Here is a 24,892-nt window from a genome sequence, read left to right on the forward strand (position 1 = left end):
TTTAAAGAAGAAATGGGAAGAAAAAATTGTTTTTATTGATTGGAGTCAACCTAACCTGTTGATCACGTGACACGTGCTTATATTATAATAATTCCAGTGTCAACATAACCTCCGTTGAATGTTTATTTGTAGATTAAAATTATAACTTATATAATAACGTATATATTAATTTAAAGACCCTGTTACTACTCGAAACAAGAAGATTATAATGTATCAAATTACTGAGGCATCAACCACTTACCATTACGCCCGAGCAAATCATGATGGATGACAATACCGGACAAACGTATGTTAAAGTATTATTTTTTGCTAGTGCTCGTGAAATTGCTGGTGTTAAAGAATCCAAAATATTAATCTCTAGACATATTAATTCTACTGAATTGCTGGAAAAAATTGTTTCAATATTTGGATTGGAAAGTATACGCAGGAACGTAATTCTCGCAGTTAACGAAGAATTTATTTCAAATAATGTCAAGCTCGAGCTCTGTGACAGAGATGAAGTCGCAATCATCCCACCGCTCAGTGGAGGTTCGTATTATTTTTTCTTTTTCGTAATTATGTTATGAAATTAAATAATATGTGATGTTTATTTAATTTATATATTTATTATATTATTATAGGCTAATGTGGAGGAGCCAAAAAATATAATTAAACTCCAAAAAGATAAGCTAGAGGTTGATGAAATTGTCAAGAGTGTTATTTCACCATCATGTGGTGCAATATCGACGTTTATTGGAACAACTCGTGATAATTTTGAGTCTAAAAAAGTAATTTTATAACAAGTAATTTGTTTAAAGACTATAAAGTAGATAAAAATGTCGTTAATTGTTTTAATGGTTTATTTATCAGGTTGTTAAACTTACGTATGAAGCTTACGAGCCAATGGCAGTTAAAGAAATGACAAATATTTGCGAAAAAATTCGAGCCAAATGGGATGTCAAGCATATCGCTATTTTTCATCGCTTGGGGGAAGTACCAGTGTGTGAGAGCAGTGTAGCCATTGCTATTTCTTCTCCTCATCGTCGAGAATCACTGCAAGCTGTTGAGTTTGCTATTGATACTCTAAAATCATCAGTTCCGATTTGGAAAAAAGAAGTTTATGACGACCAGCAGTCGACCTGGAAGGAGAACAAAGAATGTGCGTGGGCTTTGTCTAATCAATCTCTAGCTATCTAAATTCTTTGGCATGTTATAAAATTTATCTCTTCTGTATAAAATGATATATATATATATATATATTTAATGTTAAAAATTAAATAATATTTTAAACTGCATGTTAAACTTTCTTTGTTCTTTTTTTGTAGATGATAAGATAGTAATTCCCAAAAAAGAACCGCTAGATTGTATCCAAGAGCCTTTGGCGGAAGATAATGGTGTACTGTCTGATGAGGATGATTGCAATAAAAATGAGATAATTCCAGATCAAATCCAAGTTAAAGCTAGCGCTGATGAACTCAAAAGAAGGATTGATTCTTTTATTTTGAGGAAACGTCAACATGTAAATAGTGTAAATGTTCAAGAATTTTGTCAATATAGGTTTGTAACAATAATTATTTATTTCAAATAGAATAAACGCCGATCGTTTATATACATATAAGATTTTTATTACAAGATTAAATAATTAAATGATTAGATAGTATCATTTTTATGCATGAACTTAAGAAAAAAAAAAATATAAAGAAATTATTGCACAGACTAATGGAGTAGTAACAAATTTTTAACATTATATGCAAAGGAAGAAAGTGAACCACCGAAGTAATCTAACTCAGTACAATGATAATTAACTAAATTCGCAATCCTGTTTATTTTATTTATTTATTTATTTATTTATCAAAATTTTAGACCCTGAAGCCTTAGCTCCCTAAGGGCCTTACATATAAATGAATACATAGTAATAATAAAAGTAGTTAAACAGTAATGGAAATGATAATAATAATAAGACAGTAAAAATAAGAAAAGTAACGTTGTCTCAAAGCAAAGTCTATCTAAGTTACCATCTAATGACTTTAGTTCATAAAACAAAAGAAAAGAAAAAATATGAATTTGAATATTTTAGTAATGACAGTTATTTATCATCGTTATCTACAAAAAACTCGTACTACTTCGATCGAACTTCATTGTAATCAGTAATCGTAACAATCTTATAGGTCCATAACATACGTATTTTTTTGTTGTTTTTATTGAATACATTATTATTCAGCTAATGAGATCTTTTGAGGAATTAAGTTTATAAATAAATTCATTATTGCAGGTTTTTAAATGATCAAGTTGAGGATTCGTGTGCCAGAGTTGATGCTATTTTAATTCGTCGCAAAGATTCTAAAAGTCACGTTAAAGTTCATCGTGTGTATAACCCGCATGGACCACAGACAAACTTTTCGTCCTCCAATGAATCGAATCAACAAAACACCAGCGGAAACTCAGTATTAGATGAGAGGTTGTCGGAGTCTGAGAAATTTCTTGGCATTTCTAAACCCGTTCCTCGCGATATTTATGAGCGTGTTAAAAAAATAGAAGACAAATTACTTTACTTGGAAAGTATTTCACCTGAATATAGAAATATTTGCGTCAGTATTTTATTTTATCAAATAATTTATATTTTTTAAAAGTAATCTAAAACTACAATTTTTATTTTACTTTAGATTCGACAACAAACAGACAAAGATGCAGACGACGATGATAAGAATAATCCCTCAAACAAAAGGGTAAGGTCTAAATATAAACTTTATATTGTTATTACTTTTGTTATTACTATGAAAGTTTATATTTATTAGATGCAAATAAGTGATAAGCAGCAATCAAATAATAGTGATATATTTTTTTTAAATCGTGAGATTTCAGTCACTTTACATTTCAACCAGCATTATGCTCCAGCAACATGCAAACAACTATCGCACAAACATAAATAAAATCATCGAGGCGCATTATACTACACATATTTTTTTGTCTATCGTGTTCTTATGTAGTTGCTCATGAATTTTTTTTTCTAATCTATAACGTATAGTGACGGTTCCACCTCGTGTCTCGTCGCAGTGCAATAGAAAAAAAATGACAAGTTCTAAGCTTACAATCATCATTACAAAATCTGTCAAATAATGTTATATTAATCAAAATGTCTTTGTCAGAATAAACACTATTGTAATAATGTTTATTTTTATTTGTTTCAGACATTTTCAACTGCTGAGTTAGACACAAAATTACTAGAACTCGAAAATAGATATGCGAAAAAATTGAAGTAAGATCCAGTAATTTATTGTAACAATATAACATACAATTTTTCAATCGATTATAAGTAGTTCGTTATTATTTTTTGTGAAGATTGAAACGTAAAAATTGTAATACGATCAGACAATTATTATGGAGTTTCAATTTTAAAATGTCTATTAAAAGCTCATTGATATGTTCAATACGTCGTTATTGACCTAACACAAATATAAAGTTGTCTATAAAAATTTTATATTATATATAATCATTTTTTATTATTAAATTATTATTATAAAAATCCTCTTTAATTTAAACTGCGGGTTTATAATTGAGTTGAGTTAAAAAAAAAATTTATTTTTAATTTGAATTCTCTACAAGACGTTAAATTTAATATTCAAAGTCAAAAGGGGTAAAGGATATAAAATTAAAAGTGATCGATCGATGGTTGTAATCCACCAATCCCGTTTATTCGAGAATAACTTTTGCTCATGGCTGTACAGCAAAGTAGTTTGTCATACGACTGATAGAGGCAGTCGCCGTCGCGCTTCGAGACGGTATGGCTGTAAACCGTCTGATTTTTACTACTTAATTATTGTAAGGTAAGCAATATAATATTAAATAAAAAATTATTTTTACGTTAAATATCGGCTAAAAAAACTTAGAAATTTCAATACTGATAAACTTTATTATTTGTTACTGTGATAATAATTAAATAATAAATTTTTTTTAATTTTATCTGTTGACGGTACTTAATAGTTGTGTCAAATCACACGCGGTACGTCTACTGTTACTTCACTTTCTAATGTAATAAGAAATATTTTTATTTATTTTTTATTTTGACACACGTACAGATACAAATAAATTATAGTATCGGCCAAGGTTAAGAATGGTGATATTTTTTTCTATGCAAATATAGAAGGTAATTACTAAAATTGTGAGTCAGGTATTGAAACAATCAAACACTTGTGACAATATTTACTTTATTTTATTTATCATAATTATTAACAAATATTTATGATAATGATAACTATTAATTACTAACGTGTCCTTAAATTAAAATTGATAAAAATAATAATTAAATTTTTATTGATATATTTTTTTAGATTTGTTCATCATCTCGAAATAACTAGAGCAGATTTAGTAAAAGAAATAAATAAAAGAGTTAATGACTAATAAGTGATGGTAAACTTGTTAGAGAGCTGTATATTTTAAAATTGGCGATGTATTTTAAGACAAGATCTCAGCATCCTGAGACGTTTATCTCGATGGATGAGTTCACTGGACCAATGGTAAATTTGTTCCCCTTGACAATCTCTGCAGTCAATCCGCATTGCACTACTTATAGATCCATCGTTTTTATTTTTTCATCATCGTAACTATTTAACAATTTATAAATATACTTCACTTTCATCAACTCTGTTATTTTCTTATCGGATTTTCATCGCTATTTACATTATTAGCCTTTGTTTAGCTTGCTATTTACTAATTTTGTTGAGTAATTATATTTACGTTTGAAAAAACAGTCAAGAGAAAATATGAAAATAAAATTCATGACGTGGAACCAAGTGAAAAGGTGAATTACATAAAATAAAAGCTACACCGAAACAGTTGATTTATAATAGGGGAACTGTACTAAAAAAAAAAAAAAAAAAAAAAAAACATGCTTCAGCGTGGCTTTAATACTTGAACTAAACACGAGTTGTGGCCTTATATTTTATTCTATTTATTATTATATATTTCTAAATAAAAGTCAGCCAGGAAATGAACTATGGCCATAGATATACTTATAAGTGTCCCCACATGAGGACAAATAATTTGGAGGGAATAAAAATAAACCGGGACTTCCAGGCAGAAACTTATATATCCCATTAATTAAGTTGATAATCGATTGCTTTAAAAATGCCTCATCACTCAACGAGATTCTAATCGTCTAATGAGCAAGCAGCATTAATTTTACTTAATTAAGTGAAAATGAAAATTGAATCTACGTAATTCAAAGATAAAGATAGGAATAGGAAATGTCTGGTAAATATAATCAGGAAATAACATGAATAAAATTTAAGGATTAAATATCGGGTCTTCGACCTTTTCATTTGACATTAAGAAGCATAGGTAGAACTATAATTTATAAAGTCTAGGTAAATGGAATATATTTCCATCGCGTCGTGTCTCAGTCTTTCTTATTCCTGTAGTCTAGTCAATAAACTTACCAAGTTTGCGTGTCGTTTTTATCGTCTCGGATTCCTGGGCATCGTGTCACTTCGGGCCTTGCTACTGACGCCAAATGTTTATTCACGCGATCTAAACGCCTTTGTGGACTTGTTATGTATCATTTTTAGTTTTTATTTTATCTATTTAATTTACTTTTTAATATCGTTCTTCTATTCAACGATCTCTTATCTCAAAATTACATACTAAAGTAATACATATGGTTAGGTTTTATCGTATCTAAAATACAGATCACTGTTACGTGTATAAATCATCAATACAAATAACATTCATCCTAACTATTAGGTATTTATAATAATAATAATAATAATAATAATAATAATAATAATAATAATAATACAAAATAAATAACGTTCTTGAATTGAACTTATTAAAAATTCAAGCAACATACATTTTTAATTTTATTTTACTTCCGGTAAATATTTCCATACGTTCTTACACATTTATTTTTACTTACCGTAATCATATTTATTTATGGTATGAGAATTAGTATTCCAAGAATTCAAATCAATACAAGCAATACGTTGCTTCACGTATGTACATTTACATTTCTTCATGCATATATACTAACTTAAAATCAACTTTTGAATTATTTTATTTATAAAAAATAATTTGCAAAATTTTAATTAATTAAATATGACTTGAAAATAAAAATATAAAATTTTTTTGACCAAAGTTAATTATTTTTTAGTTTTAAAAATTTTGCAACAAAAAAAAAACTCATTAAACTTTTGTCATACATTACAGCTAAATAATTTTTAAACAACAATATACTTATAAATTTCTCCATTTCAGATATAGACACAAAAGTATATTTAAATAAAAATAAGTGGATGTTTATCCTCGAGAGTAATTTGTTTATCCAAGAAAGAGCCGGATAATTAAGCTTGACCATTAACAAATCCACCGGCACTTAGATCGAATAAACGCCAGAAGCATATCGGAAATACCTGTTGGCCTCATGAATGAAGATAAATGGTTGTAAATATAGACAGATATATGTAGTATACATCAAGCTATACAGATATACACTCTTTGGAGCATGTCGTGCAGGGTGTGTGATCAGTCTCTCTATTTGCATAAACAGCGTTAAAGTATTAACTTTTAAAACAGTTTCCCGCTCATCAATCATTTTTTCACTTTCTTTAGAAAACAATAATCCAAATATTAGCTTTGGCAAAAAAGCTAGTCGCTAACTCGGTTTCTATTGATCCGCATCATTAGCAAGTTTTTCTGCTGCAATGTGTCAAGTTAACGATATGTCCAACAGTTGATGCCTGATTATACGTTAGTGGAAAAGCTTGTACACGAAGGTATAAATTGTTCTTCGAGCGTCAAGTTCAGGGCCAGTTACAGTAACCTTGTGATGTGATGCGTTATTACTTTGGCTGCAGATACACTGACACTACAATATAAATATACCCGAGCATTAATATATATAAGTAAGTAGAGAAATTATTTTGAGAACTCGTGTATGCATTTGACTAGTTAAACTAATTTAATCCAGTAATTTAAGAGAGCTTCTCAAGTTTCATGACACGTAATACACTTATTTAATGTTCTTGAAACATACACATTTATCGTGAGTCTACAATTGAGAGTGTTGTAATGTTTAGTAATTGGTAGTCTTCCAATTTTCCCTTTTGTTTGTGTTATTGTGGTCGTTGTAATATCCACACTCGGCACATTCTTGATCACATTGTTCGAATTAATGCCATTGTATCGTCTTCAGTAAATGTATGTATGTATACATGACGTTTATGTACATACAATAGCACTATCTCAAGATATATTATATCGAAAAATCAATAGTACTTACCCCTCGACAATGACGGAGTATGAACAAGTGTAATTTTGTGGTGTGGCAAATACTTATCGCGTGCGGAAATGCAGTTCAGGTAAATGCAACTTTGTACCCAACACTATTGTCGTCAACGTTCTTGTTCTTGTTACAGTTGTCGTCGCCTTGTTCTATATAACTGCCAACTTATAATGGAACTTGATGAATTAGTACAAATATATACAAACATTTGATCTATATAGATCCTAAAACAAGAGAAATTAGGTGCGGATCTTAATTTGCCAGTGGTTTGAGTTCGCGTGACATTATAAATACGTGGGAATATATATCTTCGTAAAGTTACATATATATGTATGTACCGGTAATAGAACCAGAAGTAGCATACTAGCATATGATAGCAGTTGCAAGTACTTAGTGAGTATCGTGTTGCTCGGGGTGCTTGCGTGACGCACGAATTAATTTTCTTTTGGGTAAACCTTATGTGGAATATATCTGCTGGTGTGGCCGTGGTGTTCCAGGTACATTGAGACTCGACCCACTTGCTAGAATTAAAACTATACCTTCTCAATTACGTCAATAAAAATTAATACTTCACTCAGGGCATTAATTAAAAATTTTAATAATTAATTAAGATATTAATCTTAATAATCACGAAAATAATTTGAGAAGCTTGGGATCAAAGGCAACATTTGCGTTATTACTCAAAGTAATTGGGCTTATTACACCTTGATAATTTGCTATAATTTTAAAAAATATTTCCAATTACCTGGTGCAATTTTGCGTGACTACGCTGCAAAAAGTTTTAGTAAATATTTACTGTTTCTGGGTATTGTTTAGTAATTTACTGGTGTTGCGGATAATTTTCAAAGGTGTAAAGTTTAAAATTTAAGTTGATACTTTATTTATGTTATTTTAGCAAAATTTTTCTGTTTTACTCGTTAAATAAGCATTTAAAATTAATCTAGGAGAGGTCATAGCTCTACGACCTTTCTAAGTATAACTAATTATTCCTTGAAAGTTTTCAATACCGGATACATATCTTTTTAATTTTAAATAAACTAAACAGGAATATAATTTTAATAAAAAAAATGATTTTGCATGACAACTCTTCTAAAAAGTAATTAAAAAAATTTTTTAATAACTAATTATCATTAGTTTTAATTATAAACCATATATTGAAATATTAATTTATAAAATATGTCAAGTATAAATAAAAAAAATCTATTTTTGCAAAAAGCTTGTCTTCTAACTAATGTAAATTTAATCTTTAATCCAAAGCTTCTCATTTATTAAATTACATTTATTGCATGTTCATTGAATAAAATAATTAATAACTATACGATAAAGTTTTTTTAATAAATTTTTTTTACTATCTAACATCTGTCGTAACGATTGGATGAGCATTTGAAGTACAAATGGATGATGATGATGATGATGATGATGATGCGGTTGAGAAGAAACCTCGATCAATATTATCGTTAAGATCAGCCAATCAAGTGTAATTAACTTGTTATTTATGTACCGATAAGTAATAATGATGATGAAGACAATAATAATTGTTCAAATTGTTACAATTATTACTATAAGTACATACTGGATTAAATATTTAATGTGTAAAACGAAAGATGTTAAAAAAATGATAAGTGGACTAGAAAAATGGAGTGGTCACGCGGACTTAGAAAACCTTGGGGTCATGGCCACTAATTACGAAGGCTACTGCCGCTGTCGGTGATTGTCGTCGCCGTACGTTTGTCAGTATCACCCACGTCGATTGACACAAAGTCTTTGTGGAGGTAACTCACTAAAACCGTCTGTCGTATCGGTGCCAATGGACGCTGATAATCCGGACGTTGTAACATAAAATAACGTAACGGCGCCCACGTTTTCCCGCCAACACACATATTACATATTATTTCGCGATCCTGTTCGTTCAGGTGACTGGCGTGCGACGCAAACGTTAGAAACTGTGATGATGTTGCCTGAGTAGAGAGTGTTCGTAGCCGCGTCTTCATGTCACCCAACAGCCGATAGAATTTTTTCCCGTGGAATCTGCTCCCGAGGATGTGAATCGTGTGCAATCGGTTGCATCGCTCCAGTATCCGCGTCAAATAGCTCGACCGGAGATAAAGTTTTCCCGTCGAACCAGTGCAATCGACGATACGAAGTTTTTCTAGTTTTTGATTGCTGCGAGACAACTGTCTCAGGATATCATCGCAGTCTGATCGTGTCTCAATACTGATTCGCGCCAGCAGAGGCATTCGTTTTAATTGTGCTATTATTATGTACGTCTCAGGATCGTGTTCTTTTATCTATAAAAAAATTTCTTTTTTATTATAAATACTTTTATCAATTTATGAAAATTAATTTAGCAGATATTTAATAATTTTAAGAATTTTTTTAACAAATAAATTATGGCAAGAAAAATTGACATGTAGAAATTTTAAAAAATAAAAAATGCAATTTTTTTGAAAAAATTTATTTGTTAAAAAAACTTAAAAAATGGTTAAGTGACTGCTAACTGTAATGTCATTATCAATTTTTGTAATTAAAAAAAAAAAATCTTACCTCATAAGTTTTCCAGACCGGAGGTTGCTGTACCAGTTGTTCGAAGAACGTTGAAACTTCTTCTAAAGCATGAAGATCATATGAATTTAAATACAAAAGTATTTCGACAAGTATTTCAACTGGCAGTGATTGGATTCCTAGAGTTTTATTACTGTCATTATTGTTTTGTGGATTTTGGTTGGAAGTTTTGATGCGCTTGTCGCTCTGTGATATTTTTAGTGGATCCATTACGATTTAACCAGTCTATGCATTTTTTTGTTCTACTATCTGCAGATATTTTAGTGCCTGAATTATCTTCACCTATTAATTTGAAATTTTTGCGCGCCATGCACTTGTAATTTTTTCTTGGTCGTGACATTTATGAAAACTGTGACAGAAAATTTAGTTTTTTTATAATTTTCATTTGTTTATTTTTTTACTATATATACTTACTTACAGTAGGTTTATTTGGTAACCAGTGATTAAATTTTAGTATGTCGAGTAATTTATAAATAATTATGCAGGGCGTGCTGGTATTCTTGTCCGGTTTATCGAGTAGAGAAACGAGAGACAAAGTTACGTCTGATGATCATTGGCAATCCCTGGGTGTAAACGTGCGTTACGTACCGGGAAATCGACGCCGATCAAACATTTATGTTCGGAATACACAATAAGTATTTAGGAATATAGTTTAGTTTATTTGGTAATGCGTAGGTTCATACAAAAGATCAATCGTTCACGTGTCGGTCTTTCTAGGTTATGGATTTCGAAAGAAAAAAAAAGAAAAGTTCCTTTCATTTGGTTGCTTATATTAATGAGATAAATTAATTATAAAAAAAATAGTTTGACTTTATTAAAATAAAAAATTTTTAAGCTGTCAAAAATAATAAATTAATTATTAATTTAATATTTCAGATAGAAAATGCTAGCGCAAATGAAGGTTGACCCGGCACTAAGATTGGAGGGAAAGCGAGCGAAGGAGCTGATGTCATCTTCGAGTCTTTCCGGGATGTCACAAATGTCAAACAGCAGTGAGGAAGCGATGGAGCCCTTTATCCACGAGACGTCCCACAACAACAAGTCGGACACCAGTGAAAGGTGGTTCTACCCATTATTATAATAATGTTTTCTCATTTCACATTATTATTACTGTCTACGTGGATGAAATATCGATTTTTTATATATGCTAATAATGTGAATAGGAAATTACTACCGAGGTGATTATAGAACCGCATCTCTTTTTATTACGATACCTGCTGTAAGAAATGTCGCGTTGGATCGCTTTTCTTCCTGTACACAAACGCAACGACTGCGTGATTGCAGAGTTCTATTTTGAAGAAAGAAAATATAATAATTATGTATAAAAAAATGATACTGGAATTAGCAAACATTTGAAAATTTTTTGAATTTTTACAACCAATCATTTATTATAAAAAAAAAAATAATTTAAAAAATTTGCACTTTTAATTTTTACACGTGAAATTTTTTTCATTATATCCTCGGAGAGTACACTGGGGGTCATTTTTACTCCAGAATTTTTTTTATTCTAAAATATTTCTTGAAAATAGGTTCTTTTTTAATTAATTTTTTCAACATTAAAAATCCTTATTAAAAAAAAAGATTTGAAACTCCAGGCAACTGTATATCTATATATAGAGTAGTCAACTCAAATTTTTTTGAATCTTTTGAATCTTTTTTTTTTAATAAAGGAATGATTTAATTCAGAGTAATAATGATTGTATTTAAAAGAGCATTGTTTTACCTACTAAAAATGTAATAAACTGAATTCCAATAAAATGCATAGTTTTTGAGATATAATTTTTCGAAAGTCAAGTGGGGTCAATTTGACTCTGAAGGTTAATTGTTATAAAAATCTAAAAAATTGTTAGATATCTGTTAAATTCAAAATTATATAAAAAACAAAAATAAACAAACAAAGAATACTATAGTGAAGGCTTCACTTTGAAGGTTTAATGATTAATGGCGGATCTTGAAGAAAAATGGCAATTTATTTGGAAAATCAGTGTTAAATCTTATCGAGATAAGTCAACGATCGCGTGTTTTACACCACGACTGGTCATAGAGTCATTTTTAGTACAAGAGGATAATAAAATAGTTTTATTTCAAATGAAAGATCATAAAGCAAGGCACGTGGGTGAATAATGTGTGGGTTGTAAAAAAACTCACAGAGCTCTCTGTATTATATTAATGTCGGCTTTTTATTTATATCACTGAGTGCTTCCTCTTTTACCAACATTCGATCTTTAATACACACTTTTATTATATCTTTATATTTATATTTATTTATTTTTTTTAAATTACAGTACGCCTAAAGAGAACAGTGCGAGAGGTAATGAATGGCTAATTAATGGACCAGCTGGTAGTAAATCGCCCATACTACGATTCAAGTTAGTATTTTATATTATTTTTTTTTTAATACTACTGTTAATTTGACAACGGATCTAATCTAACAACATAAATATTTTATTTCATTAAAGGTGTTCTGCATTGGCGACTCCTCCAGAAGATCCACCTGCTAAGCAATTACACATGACTTATAAAATTATCCAAGCAGATACGAAACTAATAAGTCTGCTGCTTCAATCGCATGGTCTGACGGAAGTAAGTAATATTTTTTTCGTTTTTTAGAGTTAAAAAAAAAAAAAAATTATATATAGACATATTTTTTTTTTTCAACATAAAACCTTGAATATTGACAAGTATAAATGTTACAATAATATTCTTCATGGTAACACAGAATATACGTATATAATAACATGAATATTTAAACTTGCAATCTATAGTTAGCCATCTCTAATGAGGAGTAGAGTTAAATTTTAAACTTCAATCTTGAATAGTCTTATTATGCTTTATATATTTCTACTATACACTACAAAGTAAGCCTGTTGACCTTCAGACAGTCTCCAAGGATAAGTTAATCCAGAAGAATTTATTAATACTGATATCACGAAACAGTCGAGAGAAAGAAAAAAAAAGAGCTAATTTTAATCTTCTTTTTGCTTTTAATTTTTAAATGTGTTTTTTTAAAAATTAATGAATGCAATTGCTCCAAAACCAATGAGATCCAGGTGAGAGATCAACGTCTAGATTAGCACGGGCAAGCGTAGTTCTCAGTGTTTTAACCCCCTCACAGTCCAATCCCCAATTGGCGAGGTTGCCAATTTTACGTAATTTCGTGCAGTTTTTGAACATACTCAGCACTGTTGTCGCTGACACTTTGCTTGCCTCGTACACATAGAAACACGTTAAATTTTTAATGAGACTGTTATCCGGTTTGTCAGGACTTGACGGTGATCTTGCGTCGGATGGAATATCAAGGAGACTCACTAGATGTTCATTAGTGAGATCGAAGCAGCTGTGAACGTGAAGTGAGTTTAACGCTGGCGCGAGCATCAGAATCTTGGTGATGGTTGTAGCAGAGACTGTACGTCCAAGCTGGATTTTTTTCAGCTGGATCAGTGGCTGTGGATCAGGACCGTCAAGCCATACCACGTTGGCTCCGTCCTTGGTGAACGTAATGAGATTCGGACAATGGACAAATATTTCTCTTAAATCAATCTGCAGCGGTGTTTCACTCTGCGTTACTCGGAGATTCAGTTCTCGGAGAAGATGGCCGTTTGTTCGCAGATACTCGTTGAATCCCGCGAGCCATTCTTTAGCCGCCGGGATGCTGTGAACACTGAGGCTGGTGATGAAAGGAAAAAGACGGAGCGCTTCAGGCGGATGATGAGGCTCTGAGATATGAAGTTTTTCCAAGCGAGGACACGTTTGGGCAAGCAGCTCCAATCTCGCTTGTGTTGTCCGACTGCTTCTCGCCTGAGTCAGACTGAAAGGCGTCTTCAATTCAATGACTCCGCGGTTCATTATCTCGACGACCCTGCCCATATGATTGTAGTCCGCCAACGATTCGAGATGTGGCACATTGGCGAGTGCCAGTAGAACGCCTGCGCTCGTTACTCCAGTGTTTGCAATATTGAGTACTCTCAAAGTGTCACAAAGAAAGTTTTTGCTCTCACAGTACTCAAGAAGTACTCCTTCATTCTCCCTCTTATCTCTTTTATTCTTTTTAACTCGAAGTTTTGCAAGGAGTGTCTTCAATCGAGACCAGCTGGTTGTTGTTTCTTGGGCAACAACAGGATCAATGTTTATAAACTTGTCTCTTAGCTCGACCTGCATCAGCAGCTGCTTTAGTCCTACGTCCGTGACTTGCATAGAGCAAGAGACGTCTAAGACAACTAGCTTGGGGCAAGCTTTGCCGATCACTTGGAGCACCGAGTCGCTCGCAATATTCTTCAATGTCAGACTCAAGAGATTGTTCATATTCATCAGCGCGGAGCGGAGTAATTTACAGTCAAGACGAAGTAAAGCAGATCGAGCCAGTTCGAGTGACTCAAGACCGACACCCTCTGCTGCCAGAAGCTTCAGCAGAGATGTTTGATGGCTACAGCCGTAGTAGCAGCACAGGTTCACCTTCAGCTGTCGTATATCGTGACCCAGAAGTAATGCAAGAAGATAAAGCGGTGCTGGTCCAGATATCAGCGTTGAACCATCAGACGCTGGACCGTAAAGCATCCGCGATGTTTCTTCTATTACTCGTGAACGCAATCGTGCTGGCAGCGCATTTACGTAGTATGGCCTTATAGATTGTTTTACTATTGTTAAAACAGAGCTGGCAGACGTCTCCTGCGAAAGCACCTGCAATCGCCGGCACGTACCGTCCAGTTGCTGGCACACTCGTCCCAAACTTAGTCCCTCCAGGGATAAAGGCTGACGGTGGCCCGGCATAGTTCATTCAACTGAAATTATTATTATTATAATTATAAATATAAATTGCTATTGTATGTTTTAATTATGGATAAATATTGTCAACAGAATTATTATAATTATAAGTATGAGGAATTGCAAGGTGACAAAATTAGCGAACAAGTCTTACGCCGTCAAAATTTCCAAGGATCATGTTCGTGTATACATATATCATCATATCAATGGGTATTATTCCAATCGCGTGTCGATTGTCAACTCGACTACAAGTATATTCAGGGGCGAATGTAGAAGCCTTATTGAATTATTAACAAGACCTTGCTAATTTAACTTCCTAAGAGAAGATATAAGAAAAGAAACAATATAATATGGTATAAAACAAAATAAAAAAATTTATTTACTCAAGCTATTATGTACCCATCGCGACATGGATGTTTTATTGCTTTTCAGTCGCCAGTAAATACTTTTTTTTTGTTATTTTGTATTATATTATTTTTTGCTTATTACATTTGTTAAATGCAGCTATCATTGTCAATGCTTTGTATAAGTAACTATTGTGCTAATCAAATTGTGTCTACGATTAGATATGCCGCGTTATCTTGCGCATACTGTCAAACTTCTATGCTTTGTTTTTAATATTTTATTTGTAAAATAATGAAAATCAATAGTCTATCTTGCATCTAATTTTTTTTTATATCAGAGTAATTTAATATTAAATATTTCTCTAGATACTTTAGTATCATTATAAATTTGATTTATAAAATTAATTTAAAAATATTATATGAAATATTTTCTTTCGCGTAAATTTAAATACGAATATTTCACATTTTATTTTATTCTATCGTTTTACTATCTAAATAAATAATGAAAAAAAAAAAAAAATATTAATAATAAATAAAATAAGAAAAAGTTAAAAAATGAGTATAAATATAAATAAAATCCGTTAGTTTGTTTATGTTACGCGAATTTCGATGATGGTTTTATATAATTTAGCGAAACTATATTATATCGAGAGTGTACCTTGACATTTACAACTAAACGCACACGACGCATCGCGTCCGACGACTTGTAATTTACGCACGGTGAACGTTCTTTGCCCGATGGCCCGATGGTAATTCATAATATATAATATAATATATAAAATATAAATAAGATGTTTTTAAAAGTAGGAAATAATTTACTTGACGACTTTCGACATCCACATAAATTTATATACTAAGATAAAAATTATTTCTGGTTGCAGTTGAGAGTGCATTAACACTTAAAAATTTATAAATACTCAAAAAAAAAAAAAAAACGTTTGTAAAATAAACTTCCAAATAACTAAATATATAAATTAATAAATAAATATCAGTTGTATTTTTAAGATCGAAAAAAGAAATAAAAAAAAAAAAATCTCCAAGTCCACGGCTACTGACAGATTTAAGAGGAGAACACGCAAGGTTTTACAAGTGATTAATTCGAGTACACACACTCGCCTAAAAGACGGACATGTATACTCAAAGTAATTAAACGCGTGATAATTAAATTGAGGTCGTATGACAGGAATAACGTGAGATCGAAGTTTAACACACGAAAGCCTAAGAACATGTAAGGATATATACCCAACACATATGTGTTGAAGTTGGATATAATTAAATGACTGAGACGGAGTAGAATAGTTTGCAAAGTTTGTTTTTGTGTGCAGTTGAGCTAAACTGCCGACATGAAATCAAACACTGAACTGAGAACTGAGAACACATTGAATGAGTCAATCTGTAGTGCAGTAAATAGATCACTTGGAAATTTACAAGAAGCATTGTGTGAGAACACGCTTGAGGATGACGGACATGCACGCATGCTAATTTCACGATTCAATTCTTGTGTTGATAAGTATTTTCATTGAAATTATTGCTCCTGTGGCTTATCATTATCATTACTAATGATAGTTAAATTATTTCCAGGTTGTGTTGCTGATGAATGAAAAATATAAAGTGTATGTGTATGTGAATATGAATAAGAACGCGTGCCTACCTTGTAAGAAGCTAGTTTCCCAACGGGTGTCTCCTGAGCGGTGGCTCGTGCTAGACTGACGACGCTGGCGAAAATCCTGAACTGTCTAGTCGTCTCACTTGCTTTGGCTTATTCCTTCTCTCGTTGTGCGCGGCCGGTCTCGCGACCTCGTGCCTCCACTCTGGCAAACGCGGCGCCGCAACGAGCATCGTAGTAAGACCCGCGACAATATTCGCGGTCTCAAAATACTAAGATGATTGGATTTCATCAAATTAAATCAAATCAAATCAAATCAAATCAAATTGTTTTGCATTTTATATGGAGTAAAGATCAATTATTACTCCGTAAATTCCGTCATTACCATCATCATCATCATCATCATCATTATCTTCACCGTCGTTAAGATCATCATTAACATTATTATCATAATTACTATCAAGCTATTACACTGATGGTAATTCCTCTAGATTGAAATTTTTAATTTTTGCTCTTTGCATTGACTTATTTTTCATCTCCGTCTTTATCGGTATCTCTTGGAGATCACCATGGCTCAGAGATGACCCTGAACAGAGCCAATGATCTCTATGCGATTATTGTGCCATGAAGAATATAGTATATAATATAATAAAATAAAATAAAATAAAATATAGTACAACATAAGAAGAAAAAAAAAACAGATGATTTATAGTCGCGTATGATTCACCAGATTCTCTGGATAATTATAACAATTTTATTGGAGGACAATTGAAATAGATTGTTGTTTAAGAAGAAAAGTATTTATATGATTATTTTAGCTTTTAAATGTGAACCGGTGGTAACAATTTAAATATGTTAATAATCGAACAAGTCGTGACATTATAGTTTATTTTTGTCACGAATTTAAATTTTATCCAACAAAAGATTTTCATTTTTTATTTGTTGCTTGTTTATAAATTACGATAATTGTTATGCTCTAAATAAAATTAAATTTTATTCAGAGCACACATATATAAAACCAGACAACATAATCGTTTTTCGATGGCATGCTTGGATATAATAACTTTTAGTAAATTAAAGCTTGTAGGAAATAGCAACTCCGCTGTTTTATATATGTAGAGTACAATCAGGGATTCCCTCGGGCTTATTTGCTGGGTTCTATTAAATTTATTTTTGCCATCGAGTTTTGTCAACTATGTGATGTACGAATCTCATAAATCCGATTCCCGGATCTTTATTACGCACATAGAATAATCCCAAGTGAGTAATTATCTTACTCTTTCGCGGAATAGCTTGAAAATATTGAGAAGAAAACTCGACAATTGTCTCGTGACTTATATTATTATATTACAATCCATTATCGAATGTAATCAATTAATTGTTGTTTATTGTGCTCATATTATTATTATTATTATTATTATTATTATTTTTATAAGTATGTTACAGGACAGTATTTTGGTCCATATATCACTAACTTCAATTCATATGTACATATATTTAATTAAATAAATTCATGTTATGTCTTCAGATAAATTATACTACTACTACTACTACTACTATTATATTAGATTATAATTGTCTTAATGAATTATAGATCAATTATTATCTAATACTTGGATTATAACTCTAACTGTGGATATTTCGGTCAATGTTTATTTTATAACATCCAAGTCTCGTGACTCGTCTCGATAAATTCCATTCTTCAGATATTAATATTTATATATACCTGCGTTTCCCTCTGCGTGTACTATTGTAATTGAAATTCATACTGATGAATTTCAGATCCTCAATAAGTTTCGCAATCACGTTTACTATTCTTGTACCCTTTGATAAAACTCTGCTGATATTCGCCTACAATATATCAGCATTCATTCGAATATTGATGCTGGCATAAATTCTTCCTTTATTTTTTTTAGACTCATATATATTTTTATTGACGTTGTTATTGCTAGTTTATAAAGTCGACATAAAGAGCCTCAAGGGTTCATGACTCGTGAGTGAAAGACTTGGAGCTGAAAGCCACCAGGAGGCTATCCATACCATGGCCATCGTGATTGTTTCCGCATTGTCTGATGGCTGTTTCCGCGGTTGGAACACAAGCAGAAATAGCAGCTTACCTGTTTACAATATTAAGAATTAAATCGCGTCCTTAGTTTCCTTTTTTATTAATTTTATTAAAATATTTATTATAATAAATATGATACTAAATTAGCAAACATCTGACAACTTTTAGTTTTATTTAACAATTAATAATAAAAAACTATTTTTAAAAAATTAAATTTATTTTATGCTTTTGAAATTAAAAAAAAATTTTTCTTCATAAATAAAATTTAAAAAAATTGTCAGATGTCAATTAATTTCAGTATCATAAATAATTACCATTACAAAGAATTCCACATCGAATAAAGTTAAGTAATTAATTAGAATTTTTTTAATTAAAAAAAACGATCTTTATTAATGTATCCTTAACAATAATTAATGATTGACGCGTCATCGATGTCAATTGAAATGGTCTCTGGTAATAACAAATTAAAAGTTATCTTTTAAACGAGAGCGTTTAAAAAAAAGCGATTACGATATTTAGTGGGAATTTTTTTTGCCTCCGGTAATTTTTAGTGGCTAGGTGTACTATTATTAAAAAAATAAGCTCAGTGCTAATAAATTAGTTTATTAGGATTTAATGACAAGGTCATTTATCGTGATACCTGGGTACGGTTTGCATTAGCGACGTATAAGGAACGATGTGAGCCGAATATGAAACTACATACGTTTGCTGGGAGTAATCTTAACAGCACTTGGTACTTAAAGTTTACTTACGAGTACAAGCACGAGTGGTGGCAATAATCATGTTCTAACGACGTCACTGTGCTTTATCATTATAAACGTTTTCTTTGTTGATGTTAATGTGCGGCAAGCGAGCTGCTCTTGTTGAGTAGTGTTCGATGCACGACACATAACAACATAGCTCAATATATTAGTTTTAAGAGCGAAAAAACAGGTTTTACTAGCTTCCTCATATACTTTAACGTATTTTTGCGCAGGTATCCGTCAATGATACAGACTTCAATCTCTTGTGGATGGGCAATCATCCGAAGCCGGACGTATTGAGAAACTTGGCGCCATTCCAGAAGGTTAATCACTTCCCGAGGTAATTGCGCGAAAGCTTAAGAAAGAAGAAATTCAACTTACAAATATTGATTTTTAAGATTAAAAAAAATTACACTTTTCACTGTCGCTTTTGTTACGCAAAAATTTAAATAAATATAAAATACTGATGATTAAATTTTACAGGTCTTATGAAATAACTCGGAAAGATCGGCTGTACAAGAATATCGAAGCGATGCAGAGAAGCAAGGGCTTGAGGAATCTCGATTTTATCCCTCAAACATTTCTCCTGCCCAGCGAGTACAGAGAGTTATTAACAGCGCACTTTAGATATCGTGGTCCGTGGATTGTTAAACCTAAAGCCAGTTCTCGGGGCCGTGGCATATACATAGTAAACAGCGTAAGTTTATTTTTTTTCTATTTTTAATTATAATATTTATTCATCGCAACTAGTCATAAAGAATGTAAAATAATTTATGAATATTTTTTTTCTTACAGCCGGAAAAAATATTTACGGAAGAATCAGTAATTGTGGCGCAATACATAAACAATCCACTTTTAGTCGACGGGCATAAATGTGATTTACGTTTATACATTGCAGTAACAAATTACGATCCATTATTAATTTATTTGTACGAGGAAGGACTAGTTAGATTTGCAACTGTTAAATACGAGGGAGGAAATCAGTATGTCTGGAATCCGTGTATGCATTTATGCAATTATAGTATAAATAAATTTCACGTTGATTATATAAAAAGCGAAGATCCTGATGCTGAAGATGTCGGTCATAAGTGGACACTGTCAGCGTTGTTGAGACACCTGAGATCGATGGGACAAGATACTGAATTACTTATGCAACGCATTGAGGATATAATCATTAAATCGATTTTAGCTACAGCCTCGGGTATTGTCAGCGGTATAAAACAATTTGTTAAGCATCCAGATACATGCTTCGAATTGTTTGGGTTTGACATACTAATTGACGACACACTCAAGCCCTGGCTTCTCGAAGTTAATTTGACGCCATCACTAGGCTGTGATTCTCCGCTAGATGTTAGGCTTAAATCAGCGCTAATGGCTGATCTGTTAACGCTCGTTGGTATTCCAGCAGTCGATCCTATTTTACGTCCGCAAAATACGCAACAGAATCGATCACTTGGCAACGCTACCAAGCGATTAGCTAGTGTAAGTTTTATACTATAAATGTTTATTCATGAAATTATTTTTTTTTATTTATAGTATTTATTTTTTCTGTTTATAAATTATATAGTTTCATTTCAATCAAGTTATTTAATATTAATATTGTGAATGAATTATTCAGTACAGGCGAGTGCATTCTGCAGAGACATTGGCGCAAAAAAAGAAAACCAACAAGCTGTCAAATCGCTCGAATCTCACGTCAGAGCAATTGAGAATTGTCGCATCTGCAAAAGCACAATTTGAACGAAGAGGGGGATTTGTACGTATTTTTCCTAGTCCAAAGTCATGGGAAATGTATTCGCAATATTTAGGTATTATAATAATTATTATTAAGAGAATAAGAAAAATTTTGTGTTTAGTGAAATTTAGTGTCATTGCAAAGATCTTGATTTGAATTTGTGCCTTTTCAACGTTTCATTTCATTATCACTAATAGTCAATTTATTATGATAAGTATTTAGGCTGCATTCGAAAATGCTCTATTTCTAGATACATAATTAAAAAATGACCTTGTATCTTGTGAACTATTGACATTTTTAAAGATATAAGCTCACCCCAACATTATACTCATCGAGACCTTTCATTTGAGTACCCACATCAATTTTTCATATATTTTATATATATATATATATATGTATAAATGAAAAATATATCAAAAATGCATGTGGGTACTCAAATAAAAGCTCTTGATGAGTGTAATATCGGGATGAGCTTATATCTTTAAAAACAACAATATTTAAGAAAGTACAGTGCAATTTAACAAAAGTCATTATTTAATAAAGTAAAATTTCATTTATTTATAGTTCACAAGTCACGGTAGTCACATAGTGACTTCAAAGTTGCTAGCAATTATTATTACTATTATTTAATAATAAAATAAAACTTGTATTTAAATATATTATATTTATAAAAATTTTAATGACAGATTTATTAAAAATTATATTTTTAGATCCATCTACTGGGATTCCCGTGGTATCCGATCCTCTAGGGCCCAGCAGAGTGCCTCAGCAGGTCAATACAAATCACAATCTCATGCTTCATGAACAATTATTTCCAGCTGCTAGTCGTACATCCGGCTTCTCTGTGCCAGAAGTAACATTAGATCGGCTATCGAGGTAAATATTTAACAAAATTTTTACATAAGTTGAAAAAATATAATTATTTATTATCAGATCAGCAATTTTATCTTATTAAATATAATTTTGCACGACACAGGTATGAAAGATATGAGCGGGCATTAGTCAAAGGACATAAACAAAGCTTAGATCGCGGGGATAGCAAAGAAAATATCGACGTTGACACGCAGAAGTACAAGGATCAAGTTACTCAGATGATGCAAGAGGGTAATAAGCTTAGGTTTGTATTTTTTGATGTTTACTAGCATTCAATTATCCATCTACGGATTATTTTGTAGCAGGAGTAGTTAAATTATCCATAAAAAAAAGTTGAATACTCAATATTTTTTTTATAATCGAAATGACCTTCATATTGATTCTTGTATCACCTTGTTCGTTTTTTAGTCCCGGCGAGGCACGAAAGGCCTTCGGCTTGTATTTAGGATGTATTCTTCGCAAAATTTCGCAAGCGAGTGCAGACTCAGTAAGCTGTGACCTTGTGATGAAGTTCCTGCAGCAATCGTCAAGCAATTTACGCACGCCTTTTGTATTTACTGTAAGTAATATATTCATAATTTTATTAGAGTCGTTAAATCGATACTTGTTATACAAAATCCATAATTCATAAAATTAAAAAAAAATAAATAAATTTATTTCAGTTACCAAGCAATAAATTGAGTGACAAAGATCGTGCAGCAATAACAGCTAAGCAGTTGTCAGATTTTCTACATCTTTATAATCGAGAAACAGATTTATACGCTGATACCGTTGATCGACCACGTACTGTACCTAACCGATTATTTCAAAAATTTCTCGCCACAGCTAGGTACTCATTGTTTTTATTTATTTATTTTTTTTTTACCAAGATTGATTGTTGGTGAAATTATTTATCCTATATAGCGGAAGTCTGTGAGTGAGTAATAAAAGTAAATTATTGTTATTATTTATAGGGAAGAAGATCTTGATGACGTGTTGATACTTCAAACACGCCTCTACAATTGTGCCCACAGTTTTCTTGGTCGTAGTGGCTTTGCGGGTAATTTACGAGGAAACAACCTTTTAGGATCGCTACCACAGATTACATCAAGAGTGCACTCTAATGCCGCGTCGTTTGAGCAATGCAAGTGCACTCAACCTAACAGACCAAGCAAAGCTCCAAGAACGTGAACGGCTGTGTATTTAATATTTATTAAGTATCATTCACTATTGTCAAATTTACTATTCTGTAAGGTATTTATGGCGGCATAAGTTAGGGAATTTAATATCAGTTGGGTAATTTAATTGCCAGCCGTCCGGTTTTATTAGACAATAGGTTGTTTTATTTATTAAATTTTCTCATCAACAATAACGGTGAGATTAATCGATACTTATGAGCGGCCTAAGTCGTTCCTATTTATGGAGACAAATCGACAATCGTGCTAATTTTCATGTCATGTCTAATTATATTGCTTACGTGATTTTATTTTTAGATCTGAATTTTTTAAGTCATTTTTTTTATATTGGTCAATTTTTACGATGGTGCTAGTCCGGTTAATTTTTAAATTTATTATTGTTATTTTTATTTCTAAGCATATATTATTTAAAGTGCATCCTATTTAAAACCGCATGCACTAAAAATTTAGCTTGTCATTAAATTAATTAATATATTTTATTGAACGTGTGTGGCTTTCATTTAAGCGATTTTTTTTGGCAACTTCAGTTCAATAATTAAATATCTATAGTGATGATGATGATAGTAGTTAGTCTTATTTTCATATTTACTTATACTGATAATATATCTATCTAAATATTTAATCTTTTTATATCTAGTCAGGAAAGAAGTATAAACAAATAATTTCAAATTAATACGTATGGTTGAACAATTTAAAAGTTGTTGGCTAGTTTGAAAATATTTTTTGAGCAGGCTCAGTAATTCTATTAATAAATATAATAACAATAAAATACAAATTATATTGATGATGCATTTTTCGCATAATTCAGAAATTATAAGTTATTTAAATATATATTGAATGCTAGTTGATATTTTTCGAGTACAATATAAAATAAATGCACAAAATTGAATGGCCTGAATGAAATATGTGAAGATATTTTTTTTTTCACGCATTATTTTTATAGAACAAAAGTTTAGGTATAATGATTAGAAAAAATAATTATGATTATTGATTTTTTTTTTAATTGTATCCATCCAATAAATTCCGTCTGCATGTTGCTTACTATTTATATTACGAAATTATTTTATCATTTAAAGTTCATTGTCGTTTAAATGCATGAGCTGTGATAAAAATGATTTATTTTGTATCGATGGTTATTTTTTTTTTTTATAAATTTATCTTAAAAAGTTAAATTGCATCAAAGAATTTGATAAAAATTTTAATATATATTTATTATTAATACATGAAAAAATACTTTATTATTTAATTTATGGAATTTTTAATTGTGTTTTATTTGAGTTTAATATTGTTTTGATTATTTATGTTGCTTTAATAATGTGTTATAGTTTTTGCAACAAATGTTCGATTGATTGAAAGTTCGCACAATATAATTGTATGGATTGTGAATGCTTAGAGTGACTATATATTATAAAATAAAATGAATTGAAAAGAACAATGAGTGTGGTATAAAGTATTTTTAAAATACGTACGTGTTTTTATACATGTCCACGCTTTTTAATTAATAATTAGAGTTTAATGATTACATAATTTATAAAATAAAAAAAAATATTTGAAAAGAGAAGAATTATAATTATAAACAGTTAAAAAATAATTATAATGCGGCTCAAATTTAATTAAGAAAATAAATTTGTCTTATTTATACTGCCTTTAAGTGATGCCACAAAATTTGAATCAATATTCAGCTGTTTATAAAATTATTTATTAATGTAAGACATTTAAAAAAATTATTTATCGTTCCTAGGAAACTACTAATGCTACTTATGTGTCAATAAT

The 24,892-nt window shown here is 31.0% G+C and overlaps 4 protein-coding genes and 1 long non-coding RNA gene across 16 annotated transcripts; 2 read left to right on the plus strand and 3 right to left on the minus strand.

The window, feature by feature from the left end:
- On the plus strand, positions 1 to 3,464 carry LOC123274244 (molybdopterin synthase catalytic subunit). Its single transcript, XM_044741809.1, has 7 exons — positions 1 to 528; positions 621 to 767; positions 850 to 1,138; positions 1,305 to 1,536; positions 2,252 to 2,567; positions 2,643 to 2,705; positions 3,168 to 3,464. Exons 1-7 carry the CDS (start codon positions 469 to 471, stop codon positions 3,237 to 3,239), a joined length of 1,179 nt encoding a protein of 392 aa, XP_044597744.1. The 5' UTR covers positions 1 to 468; the 3' UTR covers positions 3,240 to 3,464.
- On the plus strand, positions 3,168 to 24,554 carry LOC123274236 (tubulin polyglutamylase TTLL5). 11 transcript variants are annotated; one of them, XM_044741789.1, is made up of 15 exons: positions 4,429 to 4,493; positions 6,229 to 6,487; positions 6,583 to 6,879; positions 10,694 to 10,876; positions 12,103 to 12,186; positions 12,277 to 12,400; positions 19,570 to 19,676; positions 19,820 to 20,033; positions 20,132 to 20,818; positions 20,955 to 21,144; positions 21,782 to 21,947; positions 22,048 to 22,188; positions 22,353 to 22,503; positions 22,607 to 22,773; positions 22,898 to 24,554. In XM_044741789.1, exons 4-15 carry the CDS (start codon positions 10,701 to 10,703, stop codon positions 23,112 to 23,114), a joined length of 2,424 nt encoding a protein of 807 aa, XP_044597724.1. In that variant the 5' UTR covers positions 4,429 to 4,493; positions 6,229 to 6,487; positions 6,583 to 6,879; positions 10,694 to 10,700; the 3' UTR covers positions 23,115 to 24,554. The 11 variants fall into 11 exon arrangements, with proteins under 11 accessions (XP_044597727.1, XP_044597721.1, XP_044597729.1 ...); XM_044741791.1 differs by having other exon boundaries at positions 6,583 to 6,875; XM_044741792.1 differs by lacking the exons at positions 4,429 to 4,493; positions 6,229 to 6,487; positions 6,583 to 6,879 and adding an exon at positions 3,168 to 3,235.
- On the minus strand, positions 4,821 to 6,340 carry LOC123274257. The gene is made up of 2 exons (XR_006511472.1): positions 6,208 to 6,340; positions 4,821 to 5,711 (listed from the first exon to the last, which is right to left on the minus strand). It is a non-coding gene; the product is annotated as an uncharacterized LOC123274257 (long non-coding RNA).
- LOC123274249 lies at positions 8,729 to 10,598 on the minus strand. 2 transcript variants are annotated; one of them, XM_044741816.1, is made up of 3 exons: positions 10,236 to 10,598; positions 9,800 to 10,166; positions 8,729 to 9,543 (listed from the first exon to the last, which is right to left on the minus strand). In XM_044741816.1, the coding sequence occupies exons 2-3, from the start codon at positions 10,025 to 10,027 to the stop codon at positions 8,935 to 8,937; spliced, it is 837 nt and encodes a 278-aa protein (XP_044597751.1). In that variant the 5' UTR covers positions 10,028 to 10,166; positions 10,236 to 10,598; the 3' UTR covers positions 8,729 to 8,934. The 2 variants fall into 2 exon arrangements, with proteins under 2 accessions (XP_044597751.1, XP_044597750.1); XM_044741815.1 differs by having other exon boundaries at positions 10,232 to 10,598.
- LOC123274239 lies at positions 11,983 to 16,730 on the minus strand. Its single transcript, XM_044741800.1, has 2 exons — positions 16,574 to 16,730; positions 11,983 to 14,595 (listed from the first exon to the last, which is right to left on the minus strand). Exon 2 carries the CDS (start codon positions 14,582 to 14,584, stop codon positions 12,830 to 12,832), a length of 1,755 nt encoding a protein of 584 aa, XP_044597735.1. The 5' UTR covers positions 14,585 to 14,595; positions 16,574 to 16,730; the 3' UTR covers positions 11,983 to 12,829.
- Positions 24,555 to 24,892: the final 338 nt, after the last annotated feature.

Source organism: Cotesia glomerata, unplaced genomic scaffold (assembly GCF_020080835.1).
Source record: "Cotesia glomerata isolate CgM1 unplaced genomic scaffold, MPM_Cglom_v2.3 scaffold_27, whole genome shotgun sequence".
Taxonomy (NCBI): domain Eukaryota; kingdom Metazoa; phylum Arthropoda; class Insecta; order Hymenoptera; family Braconidae; genus Cotesia; species Cotesia glomerata.

What these genes read in the sequence shown, in the direction of transcription:
- LOC123274236 (XM_044741792.1), top strand. Translation starts at nt 10,701, where the DNA reads ATGCTAGCGCAAATGAAGGTTGACCCGGCACTAAGATTGGAGGGAAAG. An exon ending in GCATATACATAGTAAACAGC is followed by an intron (nt 20,034 to 20,131) that starts GTAAGTTTATTT and finishes TTTTTCTTACAG; the next exon opens with CCGGAAAAAATATTTACGGA. An exon ending in CAAGAGGGTAATAAGCTTAG is followed by an intron (nt 22,189 to 22,352) that starts GTTTGTATTTTT and finishes TTCGTTTTTTAG; the next exon opens with TCCCGGCGAGGCACGAAAGG.
- LOC123274249 (XM_044741816.1), bottom strand. Translation starts at nt 10,027, where the DNA reads ATGGATCCACTAAAAATATCACAGAGCGACAAGCGCATCAAAACTTCC. An exon ending in CGGTCTGGAAAACTTATGAG is followed by an intron (nt 9,544 to 9,799) that starts GTAAGATTTTTT and finishes ATTTTTTTATAG; the next exon opens with ATAAAAGAACACGATCCTGA.
- LOC123274239 (XM_044741800.1), bottom strand. Translation starts at nt 14,584, where the DNA reads ATGCCGGGCCACCGTCAGCCTTTATCCCTGGAGGGACTAAGTTTGGGA.
- LOC123274244 (XM_044741809.1), top strand. Translation starts at nt 469, where the DNA reads ATGTCAAGCTCGAGCTCTGTGACAGAGATGAAGTCGCAATCATCCCAC. An exon ending in CAAGAATTTTGTCAATATAG is followed by an intron (nt 1,537 to 2,251) that starts GTTTGTAACAAT and finishes TCATTATTGCAG; the next exon opens with GTTTTTAAATGATCAAGTTG. An exon ending in CTGAATATAGAAATATTTGC is followed by an intron (nt 2,568 to 2,642) that starts GTCAGTATTTTA and finishes ATTTTACTTTAG; the next exon opens with ATTCGACAACAAACAGACAA.